Source organism: Manacus candei, unplaced genomic scaffold (assembly GCF_025592945.1).
Source record: "Manacus candei isolate 608988 ecotype Guabito, Panama unplaced genomic scaffold, ASM2559294v1 h1tg000005l, whole genome shotgun sequence".
NCBI classification, from domain to species: domain Eukaryota; kingdom Metazoa; phylum Chordata; class Aves; order Passeriformes; family Pipridae; genus Manacus; species Manacus candei.
Genome location: NW_026138053.1, coordinates 26,991,655 through 27,008,740, shown reverse-complemented (window position 1 = coordinate 27,008,740; position 17,086 = coordinate 26,991,655). Strand labels below are relative to the sequence as shown.

Genomic DNA, 17,086 nt, shown 5'->3' with positions numbered 1-17,086 from the left:
GTTTTTTTTAACTGGCTTTGCAGAAGAGGTTGAGAGCGGTGAATTTACTCTGTGAGAATGTGAGTATCAAGTACTGGAAAACATCAAAATACAAAATTTACTTTTTAGTGATGTAAAAAAAAAAAGAAATTGCTGAGAATATTCCTTGCCGTTACTTTTGTGATTTCTGTTTCCAAGAACTAGTGCCATTCAGTGAATTACAACCAATTTTAAAACAAAAAAAAACAATCCCAACTTAAATAAGCTGAGAGAATTTGGGTTTGGAGAAAAAAAGAAATGCATATATGACGCCCCTTGTGCAAATAACTTAAATTCCTCGTGTCTTACCTGGGCAAGGCTTGACATTGCACATGACTGACTCCACAGCACTGCCCTTGCAGGGCTGTCCCCCGTGCTGGGCCGGGGGGGCACTGCAGGTCCTGCTCCTGGTCCTGTTGCCGTGTCCACAGCTCTTGGAACACTCTTCCCACGGCCCCCACTCCGACCAGCTGCCATCCACTGGGAAACAGAGACACCCCCAGTTTTCTTTAAACAACAGTTTTTGGTATTTAATGAAAATTCCTCTTTCTTTACATGAAAGAGACAATCAGTTCCAACTGCTTAGAAAAATGAATCTGCCATGAAGATCTGTGATGGTGATCATTCATTGCCTGGACACAACACAAGGCACACTAAAAATATCAATTCACTGTGGCCTTTTGATACTCTAACAGGGCTTATAAAACAGAGGGAGAGAGACTTTTTACATGGGCAGACAGTGACAGGACATGGGGGAATGGTTTTAAACTGCTAGAGGGCAGGGGTAGACAGGATATTGGGGAGGAATTGTTCCCTGTGAGGGTGGGGAGGCCCTGGCACAGGTTGCCCAGAGAAGCTGTGGCTGCCCCACCCCTGGAAGTGTCCAAGGCCAGGTGCACCCTGGGCTATTGGAAGGTGTCCCTGCCCATGGCAGGGGTGGAATGGGATGGTCATTGAGGTCCCTCCCAACCCGGGCCACTGTGGGATTCCAGCTGTGGCAGAGGGAGTACCTGGGCAGGGCCTGCTGTGGCAGCTGCGCGCGTCGGTGACGGGCCCCTCGCAGGTCCTGCCCCCGTTGGCCGGGAGGGGGTTGTTGCACTGCCGGACCCGCTCCTGCACCCCCTGGCCACAGGTGACGCTGCACGCCCGCCATTCCAGCCAGGGGGAGAACCCTCCGTGCACTGCAGGGGAACAGGGAGGCTGCTTGGAACGTGCTTGTGCTTAAAACTCTCTTAGATGAGTGAAAAATGCTCTCCCTGAGCCATCCTTGGAAATCAAACTCACTTCATGTCTTCACTACTGCAAAAATATCTTCCTGTAGCTCACAGACAATTACTGCTTATGCTCCTAAAGGCTGCTCTTTAGAGGCACAGTTCAGTGATGTGTTCTGAGCATGGGTTCAACACCCTCTCCATTATTATTTATGTCTCTCACTCCACACCCTCTGCCTCCCCCAGCACGATGAGTATAATGGAATCAAACGTCATGAAACAGAATCCCACTGACATCTCAGACAAGGCTTAACTTAGACCTCATAAGGAAGATAAGATCGAATCTCTTATCCATAAAATGTGGGTAGGATAAAATCTTGGCCCCACTGGCCCTCAGGGAAGGCTGTAATGTGCCGGTGTAGAGCCACGGTGGGCTGGGCTGTGCACGTACCCTGGACGGTGAGGGGCACTCTGACGAGGACGGACCCCAGGAGGTTCCTGGCCACGCACTCGTACGGGGCCGTGTCCTCGCGCCGCGCGGCCGCCACGCGCAGGGACCCGTTGGACAGCACGGCCACCCTGTCGTCACCCACCACGGGCTGGCCCTGCCGGGACCAGCTGATGGCAGGGGCAGGCTCCCCCCGGGCCTGGCAGTGCAGCAGGGCCGTGGCACCGGCGTCCACAACGGTGCCCACGGGCTCCACGGTGATCACCGGGGGGCCTGCAAGGGACAGATCTTCAGGCAACAGCACTGCATACAGCTCCCTACTGATTTCAGGTCAAAGGGTTGGGCAGAGCGGGCACAAAGAAACCTTAAGTCAGTTCACTTCGACTATAATTATTATTCTTGCTCTTCCACTGGTAAAACAGAATCACGGGATCCTTAAGGCTGGAAAAGACCTTTGAGATCAAGTCCAACCATCAACCCACCATGTTCACCACTAAACCATGTCCCCAGGTGCCACCAAACAGACACATGTTACAATGCACACAATAGGTCAGTTTAACATGGTTTAACATCTGAGGACCAAAGCTGGGATTGGGGCCCCACTATAAGAGCACACGGTCATCTTCATTGCTAAAATGTGGGGTTTTTTATAAAACAGGACGACACTGTTAACCATGTCCAGAAGCAACTAAGACATAAGTAACAGACCCACGGTGCTTGAGGCTACAGTAGGAAGGGGATGTTTAGAAATTCTCCCAGTAGCAAAAAAAAAAATAAAATTCTACCATATTATTTCTGCCAAAAACAAAACATCGTCACTAAAAACTGGGATTCATCTCCCATAAATTTCTTACTTTAGAAGCTGAGGGTCTCGTTCAATCCAGTTGTAGAAATCCTCTCTTGTTAACCAAGAGAAACAGGCCCTTCAGAAGGCCTGAAGTTGCTCTGCTCAAAGTTGGTTTCTAAGATGAGTCTCCATCCCCTTCTGCATCCTTCTCTTCTTTAACTTTAATCACAGCTTAGACCAGACACTTAAATATTCATGATGAAAATTCTCACAGCCCAGAGAAGCTGTGGCTGCCCCATCCCTGGAAGTCTCAAGGCCAAGTTGGAGCAACCTGCTCTAGTGGAAGGTGTCGCTGCCCATGGCAGGTGATCTTTAAAGTCCCTTCCAACCCAAGCCCTTCTACGACTTTATGAAAGATGAGACAAGTCTTAACCTACAGGGCATTGCCCAAACTCCAAACCTTCCCTGGGAGCTGCCTCCACTACCCATGGGCAGGTGATGACCCCACCTGTGGCACTGCCCCTCCCTGAGCCTTACTCTGCAGCGTGAGGGTCAGGCTGCGCTCCACCACCCCGGCCTCGTTGGTAGCCACGCACTTGTAGTCACCAGCATCGTCGTTCTGGAGAACAAAACAGGGTCACTGTTCAGAGCCCCTCCGGAGGGGGAACTTTCTGTGACTCAAGGCGGCACTCCCTGGATCTGAAGGGCTCTGCTGTTAGATCCTCAACGTTTTGCCTTTATTAACAGTAAGCTGATGTGGTGCATTATTTTTATTATTCCATTTTTAATTTCCTTCAACTCCTTCATGCTGATGGTCAAATTAATTTTTTAAACTTAAAGAAACTCAAGGGAGTTGCTGTTTTTAACCCCATTTCAAAACACAGACAAGAGTTAATGGGGGGAAAAAAAGGCCTTTTCTTCATACTAGGAATTTAGATGCTGAGGTATTTGCACAAGGAGAATGCACTTGCTGACCTGACTTTGTAGAATCCAGGGTCTTCTAAGGTGAAAAGCAAAAGTCCCATTTAATTGGGCACGACCAGCACACCAACAATTAGCACATAGATTGAGTTCTTCCAACAACCAAAGAGAACTATGACCCCCTGTTCTTTTTTGGTCTCAGTACTTCGAGTCTAATTCTAGCCTGAATTAAAACACTAGTTAAAGGTAAAAGCAAAAGTGGATTAAATGTGTAGCCTCACTCTTTCCAAATGATGTGATTTGGAACACTTTGAGTAATACAAGTACAAGGCAGAAGCCCCTGGCAGCAGAGCAGGACTCACCACGGTGCCGTAGATGGCGAGGGAACCGTTGATAAGCTGTCGGATCCTGTTGCTGATCTGAACCCCAACTCCCTTCTTGCTCCACTGGATGGTTGGAGGGGGATCTCCCCTGACCTCACAGTTCAACATGGCATTGCCCCCCAAGGGCTCGATTCGGCTGGAGTGGAAATCCCCCTTGAACACTGGGGGCTCTGGAACACCAGGGATGGCCAAGAAAGAGCAGAGCAAAATAAAATGCACTCAGTGAGATTGCTGGTTGGGATCATTCACCTCGGACTTTCTGAAGTGGGAATTTCAACCTGTTTCAGTGTTTCCCATTTAGCCATAGATGAGGCATCAAATGCTAGGGGGAAAGGTTTTAAACTGAGAGAAATCAGGGTTAGATGGGATATTGGAAAGGAATTGTTCCCTGTGAGGGTGGGGAGGCCCTGGCACAGGTTGCCCAGAGAAGCTGTGGCTGCCCCTGGATCCCTGGAAGTGTCCAAGGCCAGCTTAGACGGGGCTTGGAGCAACCTGGGCTAGTGGCAGGTGTCCCTGCCCAGGATAGGGGGTGGAATGAGGTGAGTTTTACAGACTCTTCCAACCCAAGGCATTCCAACTCCACTCTCCAAACAGCTGGCTCTGTGAAACTGCCCAACAGTGCCCACAGCTGCTGGCACTTCACTTACCTTTGACATACACAAAGCCAATGGCTTTGATGGAGCCCACTGTGTTCTCTGCTGTGCACACGTAGGTGCCAGAGTCGTCCTTGGAGACCCTGTCGATGAGCAGCTCGCTGTGTCCATTGACATCGTCGTACTGAGCTGGGGGAGCACAGGGACAGGGTCACTGCCAGGCCTCACACACACAGGCCAGAGGGTTTCTGTTCAGCAGCACTGCTCAGGGCCCCGTGACACTGCAGTTCTGAGACACCCCAGGAGTGCACAGAAAGCCACTGCTATGACATTTGCCCACAGGCATCTGTTCACTGAAGTTGTTCCTTAGTTTTGTTTATTAGTTGCTGGATGCTGAGTAAGCATCATCAGATACTGAGTGTTTTAATGTGCTACATTATTGGCTATAGAAGAGGAACAATTTCTTAATTGTTTTCCTTACAGCTTTGTCTCAGAGGCCATTTAATTATATGATTGCATAACAGTGAAGATATTCCTCACGCAATCACTAACAAGCTTATTCCCTCTAGATTTTTCTTCTTCCTTACCTTAAACCACCTGCAATGCTGCTTGGGAGAAAACTCTGGAGCAGAATGGCCACCAGGGACCTGGTGTTACCCACCTGGAATGATGTTATTGTTGAAGGTCCATGTTATTTTGGGTACAGGTCTCCCAGTTGCTTTGCAGGTTAACCTGAGCTGTTCTCCTTTGGTCAAAGCTACGTCTCCAGGCAGTTCAGTGAAGGCTGGCAGCACATGGACTGTCAGGGTGACCGTGTGTGTGTCCTCCCCAGCAGCATTGGCAGCCACACAGGTGTAACTGCCAGAGTCTTCAGGCTGCAAGGAAACATGTGGGGGCAATTTCAGCTGTGATATATCCTACACAACACTGCAACTCCTAACAGGAAGAGAATCTCCAAAGGTCTGGAACAAGCATTCAGCAGAAATGCTCAGCTGAGCTCTTTCACTTCTCTAAATTTTTGAAGTATGACCAACACTTCTTTTCACCATTCCTGAGAATTCACCACTACAAATTCTTCACAGATTTTACTCCTCAGTGGAAAACAAAACTTTCATAAAGACTTTGTAATATTAGGAACAAGAAATCAAAATAAAACTTTGGCTAATCCAGAGGTGGATTTTATCACTGCCAAACCTGTCCAGTAATAGCTTAGATTGAGGGAACTTACAACAACATTGTCCAAAATGAGGTCTCCACCCGGCACAGTCTGGTATTTTCCCACTATCTCTGTTAACAGCATGTTGTCCTTCTTCCAGTTTATTGTTGGTGCTGGAATCCCATCAGCCACACAGGACAGGACAGCCTGGGAGTCCTCCGTGACCGTGTACTGTGTGTCCGTGCTGCGGATCCTGGGGGGAACTGTGGAGAGGTTTATTACAAAGATTTACCTCTGTGCATTATCCCAGCACTCCTGTAAAGGCAACACTGGACTGAAGGGAACACTGCCTGGATCTCCTGTATTGTCCATCTCCATCAGTGACACCACCAATGACCACATTCCTAAATTCAAGCAACTGGCTGATACTACAACCCAGTAACACTCCCCTGTTAAGTTGCACAATTTTCCTGAACTCCTCCTGTTCATCCCAGCTCCTTACTTTCCATGGGGTCACAAATTGTTTCCCCGCTATTCCACTTATCAGAGATTCCCAGAATGGTTTGGGTTGGAAGGGATCTTCCAACTCATCTCATTCCACCCCCTGCCCTGGGCAGGGACACCTTCCACCAGCCCAGGTTGCTCCAAGCCCCGTCCAACCTGGCCTTGGACACCTCCAGGGATGGGGAGTCGACACCCTCCCTGGACCCCGGTTGCAGTGGCTCCCCATCCCAGCAGGAATGCCTTACTGTGCACAGCCAGCTGGGTGCTGGAGGAGCTGGACCCCGCCACGTTGGTGGCTGTGCAGGTGTAGCGGCCGCTGTCCCCAGGCTGCACAAACACGATCTGCAGGGCACCAGTGCTCAGCACCCTCCTCCTCAGCGACTCCAGGATCTGCTGCCCATCCTTGTGCCAGCTGATCTCCGGCCCAGGGGAGCCCTCAGCCTCACACTGCAGAGTGACAGACTGATCAACGGGAACAACATATTCCTTCGGGTGGGACTTGATAACAGGAGGAACTGAAAGGAATTAAGAAATTACTTAAAGAATTAGAAACATGGAATGCTTTTGTTCTCAGTGAAAATACTCCTAAAAGCATATTTTGATCCTAAAGTAGACACAGAACTAAAGGGAATAAACCTCTTGGGCTCTATTCAGTGTCATGGCAAACAGGAAAGCACCAGGTCCCTTTCAATTGCTCAGAATTGTGTTTGGACCAACAGAAAGAGTTTAAAGATGATTTACCTTGAACTTTCAGTTTGATCTTCCCCAGAGCAGTGCCAGCTGGATTCTGAGCAATGCACATGTAAGTGCCAGCATCTTCCACAGCTGTTCTGGCAATCTGCAAACTGCCACTTGGAAGAACCATGTAACTGTTGCCTAAAACAAATATAAGCAATGTATGACCCTTTGGGTTTGGTTTTTGTTTTTAAACGAATAGACAGGAGGAACCCAAGCCTGCACATCAGAAACAAGAATGTCAGTGCCTGAGTCACAGCAAGCAGGTTGAGTTCCAGGGTTAGGATACCTGAGGTGATGATGTTGATGCCCTCCTTTTGCCACGTGATCACGGGCTGAGGGGTGCCCGTGGCCTCACACGGCAGCACGATGGGGTTGTTCACGATGACATCCAGCGCCCCTGGCTGAGCCTGGATAACTGGTGGCTCTGTGCAAAAAGGGAAAGGCAACAGGCTGAACCTTCAAGGTTAGAAAAATACAGAAGATAACTAAAAGTGCATAACCTGAGCAGGTTGAATGAGCACTGTGTGCTGGCAGCCCCCCTTACCCTGTACGTGCAGCGTGACGTGCCTGTGGGCAGTGCCGGCAGCGTTCCGGGCCACGCACGTGTACCGGCCCGCGTGGGCCAGCTGGGCAGAGGGCACCTCCACAGCTCCTGGGGCACAGACAGCATCAAACACAAGCTGCATCCCCTACTCACACACTTCTCCCTCAGCATCCCTCCCAGGAGGGCCATATTTTTATTCTGAGATATCGGAGAGGGGATTCTGGGGGGTTGTTTGCACTGAGGTAATTAATTACGTCAAGATGTGCCCAACTGTACCCTCCCACTGGTTCTCTGCAACACACTACCTGAGGAGAGAATTCTGTACCCATCTCCTCTGGGAAGCAGCTTTATGCCATTTTTGGTCCAGTGGAGCGAGGGGACAGGAACTCCAGAGGCAGTGCAGGAAATCAGGACTGAGGACAGCTTTGTTACCAGAAGGTCTGTGGCTTCATCTGCTATAGATGGGGGCACTGGAAAGGAACAGCAGTGCAAAGGTTACTTGCCCACGTTCACTTTTATAAATTCTTGGAAATAAATTATCTTTCTTGGGAATACCAGAGACTTATGGATATCAGTATCATAAAGAAATGAAATAAAAATCTCATCTCAACAGAAATTCTGGGTGCCACACACATGTAACAGCAATATCCCCTCTACCTTGAACAGTGAGCTCAACTGCTCTTTGATCTTCTCCTGCATCATTTGACACAGAGCACTCATAGACAGCAGTGTCATCCACAGTGGGAGAAATGATTACTAAGGAACCTGAAGACAGAAGTCTGAACAAAGAAAAAAGAAAGTGAAAGCCATTGAAACACTCCTTTTCAGGTCATCAGCCCACTGAATTTGCTGGCTACATAAGATTACATTTATACATGGCTAAATTTTTAAAGTGCCAAAATCATCCCTAAAAACTTTAAACCCACAGGGAAAAGAAAACACCTCTTACCTGTATGTATTCTGGTTCTGGTCAACACTAAGCAGGTGCCCGTTTTTCTTCCAGCTAATTGCTGGTCTGGGAATTCCAGTGGTTTCACAAGGCAGAGTGGTTTGCACATTCACAGTAACTGTGATATTCGTCTGCCCAGGAGCAATAGCTGGAGGAACTAAGGACAAACAAAGCCTAATTATTCAGAATAATTATATAGATATATATATATGCCCATACATCTCTCTCACATCTAAATATATTGAGCTGAACTGTCTGAACACATTGACTTAATTTTTATAAGGAGTAACTTGACAGTAACAAACCTACTAAACAGGTAGCATGGGATGTGTCAGGTCTTTCTAGTTCAAGACAAGGAGTAAATATTTTCTTCTCGTGAACATTTGGGTTATATTCCTAAGGCTGGACATTTCTTCTCTGTTTGTTTTTAGCAATGCAGCTAAAAAGGGGCTAATTTAAAATGGATATAAGTGTATTTCAGAGCTGTAAGGCCCCAGTTTTACCCAGGACCTGCAGGTCGATCCTCCTGCGCTCGGTGCCGGCGCTGTTGGTGGCCATACACACGTATCTGCCGGTGTCAGCAACCTGTGCTGAGGGGATGTGCAGGGACCCATCCTCCAACAGGGAGTACCTGAAACAAAGCCAAACACTGCTGTCCACTCTCCAACCAACAGGGCCACGGGTTATCCTGGCAGTGCTGAGGAAAGATGACTCAGGACACAACCAGTGGCCCGAACACGGGGTGTCTCAATTCCACATGGAGTTTTCTCCTTTATTGCACTTATTCTGACTTCACTCTTCCCCAGAGGAATGATGAAATCTAGCTGACATAGTGATTTCACATAAATGATACTGGATTTACAGAAAATGGCCAAACTCCTTTTTTATAGTTTCTCATTTAACCTTAATAAACCCTAATTAATGCTTGTACTTTTTCTTCGAAATGTAACTGAATTCCTTACATTTGCTCAGTTCTAGAAAATGCCAAACTGCTTCCCTTTAAAACAGTCAGAAGATAGAAACCATTCACTGGTATAGAAGTTGGTACTAGAACATGTATGAAAAGTTTTATGTATTAGAAAATACAGAATACACTCCAGTAGCTTTTGGCCGACATGAAATTGCTTTTCTTCATCCCAAAACTCCATATATACATATATATATAAATATAAAGATCATTCACATTTAGTGTTCAAAACCTTCAATATTAGAAGAATTACTATTACATTTAGCTCTAAAAGGAGGGGGTTTTTGTCCTTAACAATAAAAGGCTGAAACCTTTGGTACTGCTACTTTTCTGTAGAACAACTTCTGGTCCCAGCCCTTGGCAGGGGGTTGGAACAAGATGGTCTTTAAAGTCCCTTCCAACCCAAACCCTTCTGTGATTTTTTGATTCTATGACATTACACTTCCTATCACTGTTATTTTTCCACATTTGAGAGTAAAAATATTAGTTCTGATCTGTGAAAACAAAATTGCTTTCTAAGTCATTGATGTCTAATTACACTTTCCGTAATGAATACATTCTTAAATAGCAATGAGGAACATTTATGTTGACTTCTGGACAATACCTTGTATTGTTTCCAGTAAAAACAGCCCCATCCTTCCTCCAGGTGACTCTGGGGGCTGGGACCCCTCGTGCAGCACACTCCAGAAGGGCAGAGGCATTGATGTGCACCACGGCGGTCTGGGGACCACTCCGGATCGTGGGAGCCACTGCAGAGGGAAAACTGCTGATGATGCAAAGAAAATAACTTTACACTGCAATGATTGAAACTAAACACATGAAAACAGAGGCAGCAGCAGGTTTGGGATCACTGCAAAGACAGGAACAAGTTTCTTACCATTTTGGGCAGCACACGGTAACTGCCAGAGCGCAGCAGGGGAGGAGAAAGAAACATTGGCTGAAATGCACTGCAAAGGTCAGCTCTGCGAGTTATAGGGTGGGAATCAAACAGAAACAGGGAAAAAACTCCTTCTCATCACCCAAGTGTGAGAGCAGAAGAGTGTCTTATCAGACTGGAGGTGAGAAAATAAACAGGTCTAAAATGGAGCTCAGGGCTGTGGTAGCACAGGACAAGTATCAAGCACAGGGCCCCTCAGGCCCTGCCCTCTCCTGCTGCAGGTGCAGAGAAGCTGCCACAGGTTTCAAGGAACCTTCCAAACCAGTGGCCAAGCCAGCTGTGAGACCCTGTCCTCAAGGGGCCAGTGAAATGCTTTCAAAAGAGTCTCTCTGAATTTGCCCAGGAGCATTTCTCAGTCCTGTATCTGGGGGTTCACTCTGGATGTATCCTGAATCCCTATCAGGATGATGGCCAGATGCAGCTCCATTAGCAGGAAGCACAGTGAGCCATGGGGAGACCCCAACAGGTCCTTTAGTTTGGGGACAGCTGTGGACTCAGACATGAGACCACACTCACAGTCCCACAGTTTAGGCATGGCCTGAGTGGCCAACATGTGGCTAGAAAAAGACCACTAATATTTGCTTCCTGCTGCCTGAAGTCCTGCAGAAATGCCATGCAAAGATGAAGGTGCAGAAGGCTGATCCGTGATTTTACCATGCACTGTGAGCAGGAACTCCCTGGTCACCTCTCCTGCCACGTTCCTGGCCACACAGGTGTAACTGGCTGTGTCCCCCAGGTCAGCATTGTTGATCTGCAGGTACCGCCCGCCTGACAGGATCCGGACCCGCGGCGTTCCCTGAGGGCACAGACAGACACATGGACACATTTAGAGCTTTCCCATTAGCTTCCTGGTGAAGACAGAACATTCTGTCATTGCAGAGTAATGAAAACCATGAAAGAAGGGCATAGATAATTCATTTCTGGCTTAACTTCATTTACATCCCTCAAGATAAGAGGGTAAGCAAAGTTTTAAAAAACTATCATTGCTCACTGGTTCCCCCTTGAAACCCTTCCTGGGACTCGTGCCTGAAGGAGACAGCCTTTTGGGCTATACAGCCAAAGGGCTTGGGAGTTTTTATAGAAAAGGGCAACTAATAACACAGGATTCAGTTTTTTATTATTATTTTTTAATCTATGCACGCTACAGGCAGAAGGAATACAAGTTTCTCTACACTGTTCTTCCAGCATCGTAGTCTTGTTCAGGTGGGAGCCAGGATAGACTTAGCCAGCTAAGTTCACCAGCCAGGAGTTCACTAGCCACAGTTCTGGATACAGGCTCTGTATCCAGATATCCAGCAGTTCTTCCCAGCCCTACAGTGACTCCACAGCCCCTGCCACAAGGGCAGTTCAGTCAAAGCTTTCTTACCACAGCCAGTCTGGGTCACATCTGCATGAACGACTGACAGTAACATCAGCTACAAGTGCTCAAAGACCTCAGTGGATACAACCCAGGAGAAAAAAGAGCAGGAATTCAAGCTTTTCCAGTGTGTGCTACCCACCCTGTGGATAGAATTGAAACCTGACATTCCCATCTACTCTTTTGCCTAAGGGTCTGAGCAGAGCACTACAGAGGTGACACTGGCACCCTGGAACACTGGTTTCATCCCAGACACCAGCCCCAGGCCTACAATGCAGGACAAACAGCAGGGCTGGAACCTCTCCGGTGACATGAGTCACCCCCAGAGTGGATTAGAGACAGATTTTGGGTAATCACTGGTATTTCCTGTTCAGAACACAGCCTATGTGATGGTTTCTAAATACAGAGGCATATAGATGACAGAAGACAGGGGGTAAAGCTATAATTTAATCCTTATGCTCTACTTAAGTATGTTAGAAAACCTATCTTGGAAAAAACACAAATTCAGCAAGTTAAATAAAGCCAGACTAGGTCAAGAGGCTCCTGCTTACATCTTGTGTTAACTCTGAATGTGCATTTCCAAATTTATGAAGAGTGTCAGGACTCTAAAGCTGCTGGAGGCCACATCTTCCCACAATTCTGCTACCAAAAGAGGTGGTGCAGCACAATTCCATCATTTAGGGTGCAGAAGGGGACTAGAGCAGACCTCATACTAGTGCAGACTTCAAAATCTGCCCAGTGGAAGACAAAAAAACCACAAGGCTGTTCCCAAAGAGCAGTGATGATATAAATGGAAATAACACTGCAACCTGAGAACATGACTTTCCCCAAACTTCTCTTGTCACTGTGAAACCTCAACATTTCCAGGATAAGGAGGATGATATGTCAATAAGCACCTCCCTTTCCACACCAAGGGCACCCCTTTCCCAGCTTTTTAGTAATAGAAGGTTATTACATTTCCCTGAGGTTCAGAAAGCAACCAGGCATTGGGAAGGACACTGATGCTCTCCTGATATCTGGAATGTATCTTCACACAGGCTCACGGGTGGGGAGGCCCTGGCACAGGTTGCCCAGAGAAGCTGTGGCTGCCCCTGGATCCCTGGAAGTGTCCAAGGCCAGGTTGGATGGGGCTTGGAGCAACTTGGGACAGTGGAAGGTGTCCCTGCCCATGGCAGAGTTGGAATGAGATGGGCTTTGAGGTCCCAAGAAGCCTCAGCCCTCACATACAGACATCAATTCACGAGGCAAGAGGAGAACTCACATTATAAAGCTAATTCCCAGGTTCCCAGCTCAGTACCTATGGCCATCACAGCCTTCCTCTCCTGCTTTGAGCCCTGGTGAATATTTTTAACAGTGGCTGCCTTTCATGCATTGTTTTCATTAAGTACTGCTTTTAAAACACGAGCTTTCCAATGAAGACTTAAGGCAAAAACTATTCATATATTTCATTTCCAAGCCTTGTTAGACCTTGTTTTCATAAAACCCCCCACTACTCAATTAAGAAATTAACTGTTCAGAAGCAGGTTTCTGTTAGTTTTGCTTCTAGCTGGTTCTTGGGCCATATTCAAGATCACAGTCTCTAGCAGCAGCTTGTAAGATATTCTTACTTCTTCCATATTCTTATGGAATATTCTTACTTCTTCCAATAATATTTAATTCTTCTAAATTTACACTAGAGAAAGAGTCTGAGGAATGGTATGTCAAAAGGAAAGCAAACAAGGAGAAATTTGGGTGAACATTTAGTGATGGATCACAGTTAAGGGAGACACAATTCATAAGCTGAATTTGTTTCCTCATTAAAGAATAAAGATCAACTGAGGGAAAATTATCAAATAAGTTCAATCAATAACTGAACTTCAATGTTCAGTTGAGTAGCACCTGTTTTGTGAGTGATCCCAAGGATGGGAAGTAAAAAATTCTTTCTGTATAAACCATCCCCCTCCTGCTAATTGTCTCTCAACCAGCAAAGACTGGTTCCACTATGGAATTCTGAGTGGAAAAGATGCATTTGGTACAAAACTGTGGTGATTAGCAACCCATTTGCTTTGAAAGAACTTCAGTTCCTTTCTAAATGCTACTAGAGTAGGAGGATGCATAATATAGCCAAAGGAAACATATAGTGTAGTCTTTTCTCAGCTACCTTTCCTGGGAAGCCATTCAGGAGTTTACCGAAGGCTTCTAGCATTGCTCAGAGGATCCAGGAGGAGCAAGGGATCCCCCTAAAGGAAAAAAGAACAAGTAACAGCGGGATGGCCACTTCACAGGTTTGCTGGCTTCAGTCAGGGCTACCTGGAGTTGGGCTGGGGCTACTCAGCTCTCTGGAGCTCATGTGCTGCACGGGAGGGGCGAGTGAGAGGAGCAAGAACCCTCAGGCACTGTGTGTAACAGCTACAGGGAGCCAGTGCAAACAAGGAACCTCTGTACCTCCAGGAGCACTCCGTTCTTCAGCCACGAGACGGTGGGAGGGGGCACAGCGTCCGACTTGCACTCCAGAATGACCTGTCTGTTCTGCAGCACACTCACATCCTGGGGCCCACCAGTACCAGCAATGTTGGGAGGAACTGGAACAGAGAACAAAATCAACACCACACATATGCTATCACAAACACTCCTTATTGAAAACTTCCAACTTACTTCTGAAGTTTGAAATAAATGCGATGGCTCGATATCATTAATTAGTTCTGATTTTCAATACCTGTGCTAAATGTATCAGTATATTTCATCTCCTTTTCACAATAAACTTCCTAGTATTCAAAAACAGGACTTGGAATTGTAACAGAAATCAGGTGGAAGTTTCCCTTCTAATTGTGTACCATGCTCAGAATAACTATCCTTATTCAGAAATGTTAGTTATGATCACATGGTGCAATATCACAGAGTATGTCCTTGCTAAATGAGATGTTGATTTTCCTTAGCAGTTCACACTCTGAAGGAATAACTTTTTTTCCTAAACTGAACTTACCATGCACTCGCACTAAATATTCCTTATCATCATCCCCTGCTGGGCTCGATGCCAAACACGTGTATCTTCCCGTGTCCTCCACCTAGAGACAGGAACAACTTCAGCAGAAACCTCAGAATGTGGGAAAAATCCAGCAAAACCAGGAAATACAAACATGGCAACAACACAGGCAGTACTTGAACACAAACACAGCAGATAAGGAATGCCTGGAAAGAAAATGAAGTTCTTGAATACTTCATTATTTTACCATGCTGGGATTGTTCAGAGATGGTTCAGGAGCTGCTGGCCTCCATAAAATCTCTCTAGATAATGTGTCTCCAGCAATAAACTGGCAGTGGGATCAATCTAAGAAAGGGTCAGGTTTGGGTACTAAGGAAATCCTTTTGTGCACACACAGTCATTAAATCCTTTATGGTTTCTCCTTCCTGTAAACTCCTCATTGTAAAGCCAAGAAGTGTTTGTTATACAGACAAATGAATCCCCAGCCCTATCCCACTGCTGTTTGAGGAACTTCACCTGGCTGCCCACAGTTGGATCCAGTCTTTAGTTTAATGGTGAAGGCTTTTAAAGGTTGTTTTCTTGGACTCTTTTATTGTATGAATTAATCTGAAAGTCTTTCTAGTGTCTTTACTATTTTTTCCAAACTTGCAGCCAGAAGGCTGCAAATGCAGTTTTTCTGTGTCATCAAAGGGCTTTAGGAAAATCCAAGCTAATGGGAAGAGAAGAAAGGCTGAAGAGGAACTATAAATCACAAAAGAAAAGCAAGGGATAGTAACAAGAGTCAAATAGGTAGAAAATGAATAAGAACAGATCACAGACAGATTAAAACCATAAAATGATTAGTCCCAGCATTGATTGTTCTGCTTTGTAACACAATGCACCAATAAATAAAAAAATTATGGAACTCTGAAGTGAACATGAAGTAACAAAGCTCAAAGAGGCTGAAGTGCTTGGGCACTCTCATCCCAGATTATTACTGTGTGTTCTGTATGGGAAACTCCAAGGCAAGGTGATTTTGTAGCAGGTTTTTAGGACATCTCTTAGGACAGTCCTAAGGCAGGCACTCTTTTGGGAATGCAGATCTGAGCCCATCTTGACACAAATACTCCACCTGAGCGCTGGTTATTCTCAGGGCTTCTCTCAGCACATGAACATTATCAGTCTGCAGAAGTGGGCGCCCATCCTTCATCCAGGAGATTTTGGGGACTGGAACACCAGAGGAGATGCAGAGAAGTTCAAGTGGGTTGTTAATGACGACAGAGAGTTCTTCTGGTTCATCTGAACCATTGATGTGAGGTGGCTCTGGGGAAGAAAAAACATTTGAGTTCTTTATTGACTCAAAAAACCTAACAACTGACTGTGAAAGCCTATAAAACATCATATACAGCCTTGGGGGTAGACTTAGTAGAATTAGTCTACATTATATTATTTCTGAGTGTGTCATGAACTCCCTGAGTAACTCAGGTAATTTCCATCTGCCTCTGCCTATTAATTTGCATATTTTAGGCACTGCAATTATTCATTAGAAAATGTTTTCAAAGTCACAGGTAAAATATATTTTTCAGTTTCAGTGAATATATTTATTCATATATTTATATATTCACTGTTGTACTTTCAGCTGTGCATCTTCCAGTCAAGCTGAATTTCTGCTAACCAAAGTTCTTAATTTATAGCATAAAGTTGTATTAATTACAGCATATTTCAGTACTTGGGAAATATATATACTACATTATACATTTACATCCTTTTAGGTATCTTTCCCTTCTTTATTTCTCTCATTTATCATTTATTGAAAAGGCCAGGTTGGACGGAGTTTGGAGCAACCTGGGCTAGTGGAAGGTGTCGCTGGCCATGGCAGGGGGTGGCACTGGGTGAGCTTTAAGGTCCATTCCAACCCAAACCACTCTGAATAGAACAGACAGATTCTATGAGTCTATAAAACCCCTCCTTATCCCTAGAGATCATTTGAGTGCCGTGTCCCTGCTCCCATTTTGCCGCACTCCCAGGTTCACACTCACCCAGCACGCTGAGGCCGAAGTGCTTGCTGGTGTCTCCGGCTGCATTGGAGGCCACACAGGTGTACCTGCCCGTGTCCCCGGGCTCTGCCTGCACCACGTGAAGGACCATGCCCTGGTTGCTGGAGGTCAGGTGAGCCCCCAGGCCCAGGGGATGGCCATCTTTAAACCAGGTCACAGAGGGGGCAGGAGAGCCATCAGTGAGACACTCCATGGCAGCAGCACTGCCCCTCAGCACCGTCACCTCCTCCGTGCCCCCCGCGTTGTCCAGGCTCGGTGGCACTGCCGAGACACAGGGAGCTGGGTCACACACGGCACAGCCCAGAGGGCAGTGCTGGATGGAAGACAGCTGGAATGCAGTCACCTTTTTGCTTTTTCCCACTCACATTCATGTCTTAAAATTCACTGAGAAATTACATATTATTCCTCTTTCTAAAAAACCTGTGATGTGTCATGGGGGTTGGAACTAGAGGAGCTTTAGGATCCCTTCCAACCCAAACCATTCGGGGATTCTGGGTGACAGTTCAAGTTAGGACTCTTCTAGGGTTAAAACACTTTCCATTTAGAAAAACCCCAACACATTGAAAAGCCAATGC

The 17,086-nt window shown here is 46.4% G+C and overlaps 1 protein-coding gene across 5 annotated transcripts in view; it reads right to left on the bottom strand.

The window, feature by feature from the left end:
- HMCN1 (hemicentin 1) overlaps positions 1 to 17,086 on the bottom strand; it is a 160,943-nt gene that overhangs the window by 21,487 nt on the left and 122,370 nt on the right. For 4 of the 5 annotated variants that reach the window (XM_051793418.1, XM_051793434.1, XM_051793443.1 and 1 more), the window contains 22 exons: positions 16,494 to 16,772; positions 15,587 to 15,777; positions 14,476 to 14,557; positions 13,938 to 14,074; positions 10,811 to 10,952; positions 9,824 to 9,968; positions 8,756 to 8,883; positions 8,253 to 8,409; positions 7,961 to 8,082; positions 7,609 to 7,773; positions 7,304 to 7,411; positions 7,046 to 7,183; positions 6,763 to 6,897; positions 6,267 to 6,536; positions 5,590 to 5,780; positions 5,023 to 5,236; positions 4,416 to 4,550; positions 3,748 to 3,938; positions 3,002 to 3,083; positions 1,681 to 1,950; positions 1,029 to 1,199; positions 328 to 498 (listed from right to left, as the gene is read on the bottom strand). In XM_051793418.1, coding sequence (XP_051649378.1) covers positions 328 to 498; positions 1,029 to 1,199; positions 1,681 to 1,950; positions 3,002 to 3,083; positions 3,748 to 3,938; positions 4,416 to 4,550; positions 5,023 to 5,236; positions 5,590 to 5,780; positions 6,267 to 6,536; positions 6,763 to 6,897; positions 7,046 to 7,183; positions 7,304 to 7,411; positions 7,609 to 7,773; positions 7,961 to 8,082; positions 8,253 to 8,409; positions 8,756 to 8,883; positions 9,824 to 9,968; positions 10,811 to 10,952; positions 13,938 to 14,074; positions 14,476 to 14,557; positions 15,587 to 15,777; positions 16,494 to 16,772 — 3,624 coding nt within the window. The remainder of the gene's footprint in view (positions 1 to 327; positions 499 to 1,028; positions 1,200 to 1,680; positions 1,951 to 3,001; positions 3,084 to 3,747; positions 3,939 to 4,415; positions 4,551 to 5,022; positions 5,237 to 5,589; positions 5,781 to 6,266; positions 6,537 to 6,762; positions 6,898 to 7,045; positions 7,184 to 7,303; positions 7,412 to 7,608; positions 7,774 to 7,960; positions 8,083 to 8,252; positions 8,410 to 8,755; positions 8,884 to 9,823; positions 9,969 to 10,810; positions 10,953 to 13,937; positions 14,075 to 14,475; positions 14,558 to 15,586; positions 15,778 to 16,493; positions 16,773 to 17,086) is intronic. The other variant, XM_051793425.1, reaches the window with a different exon arrangement.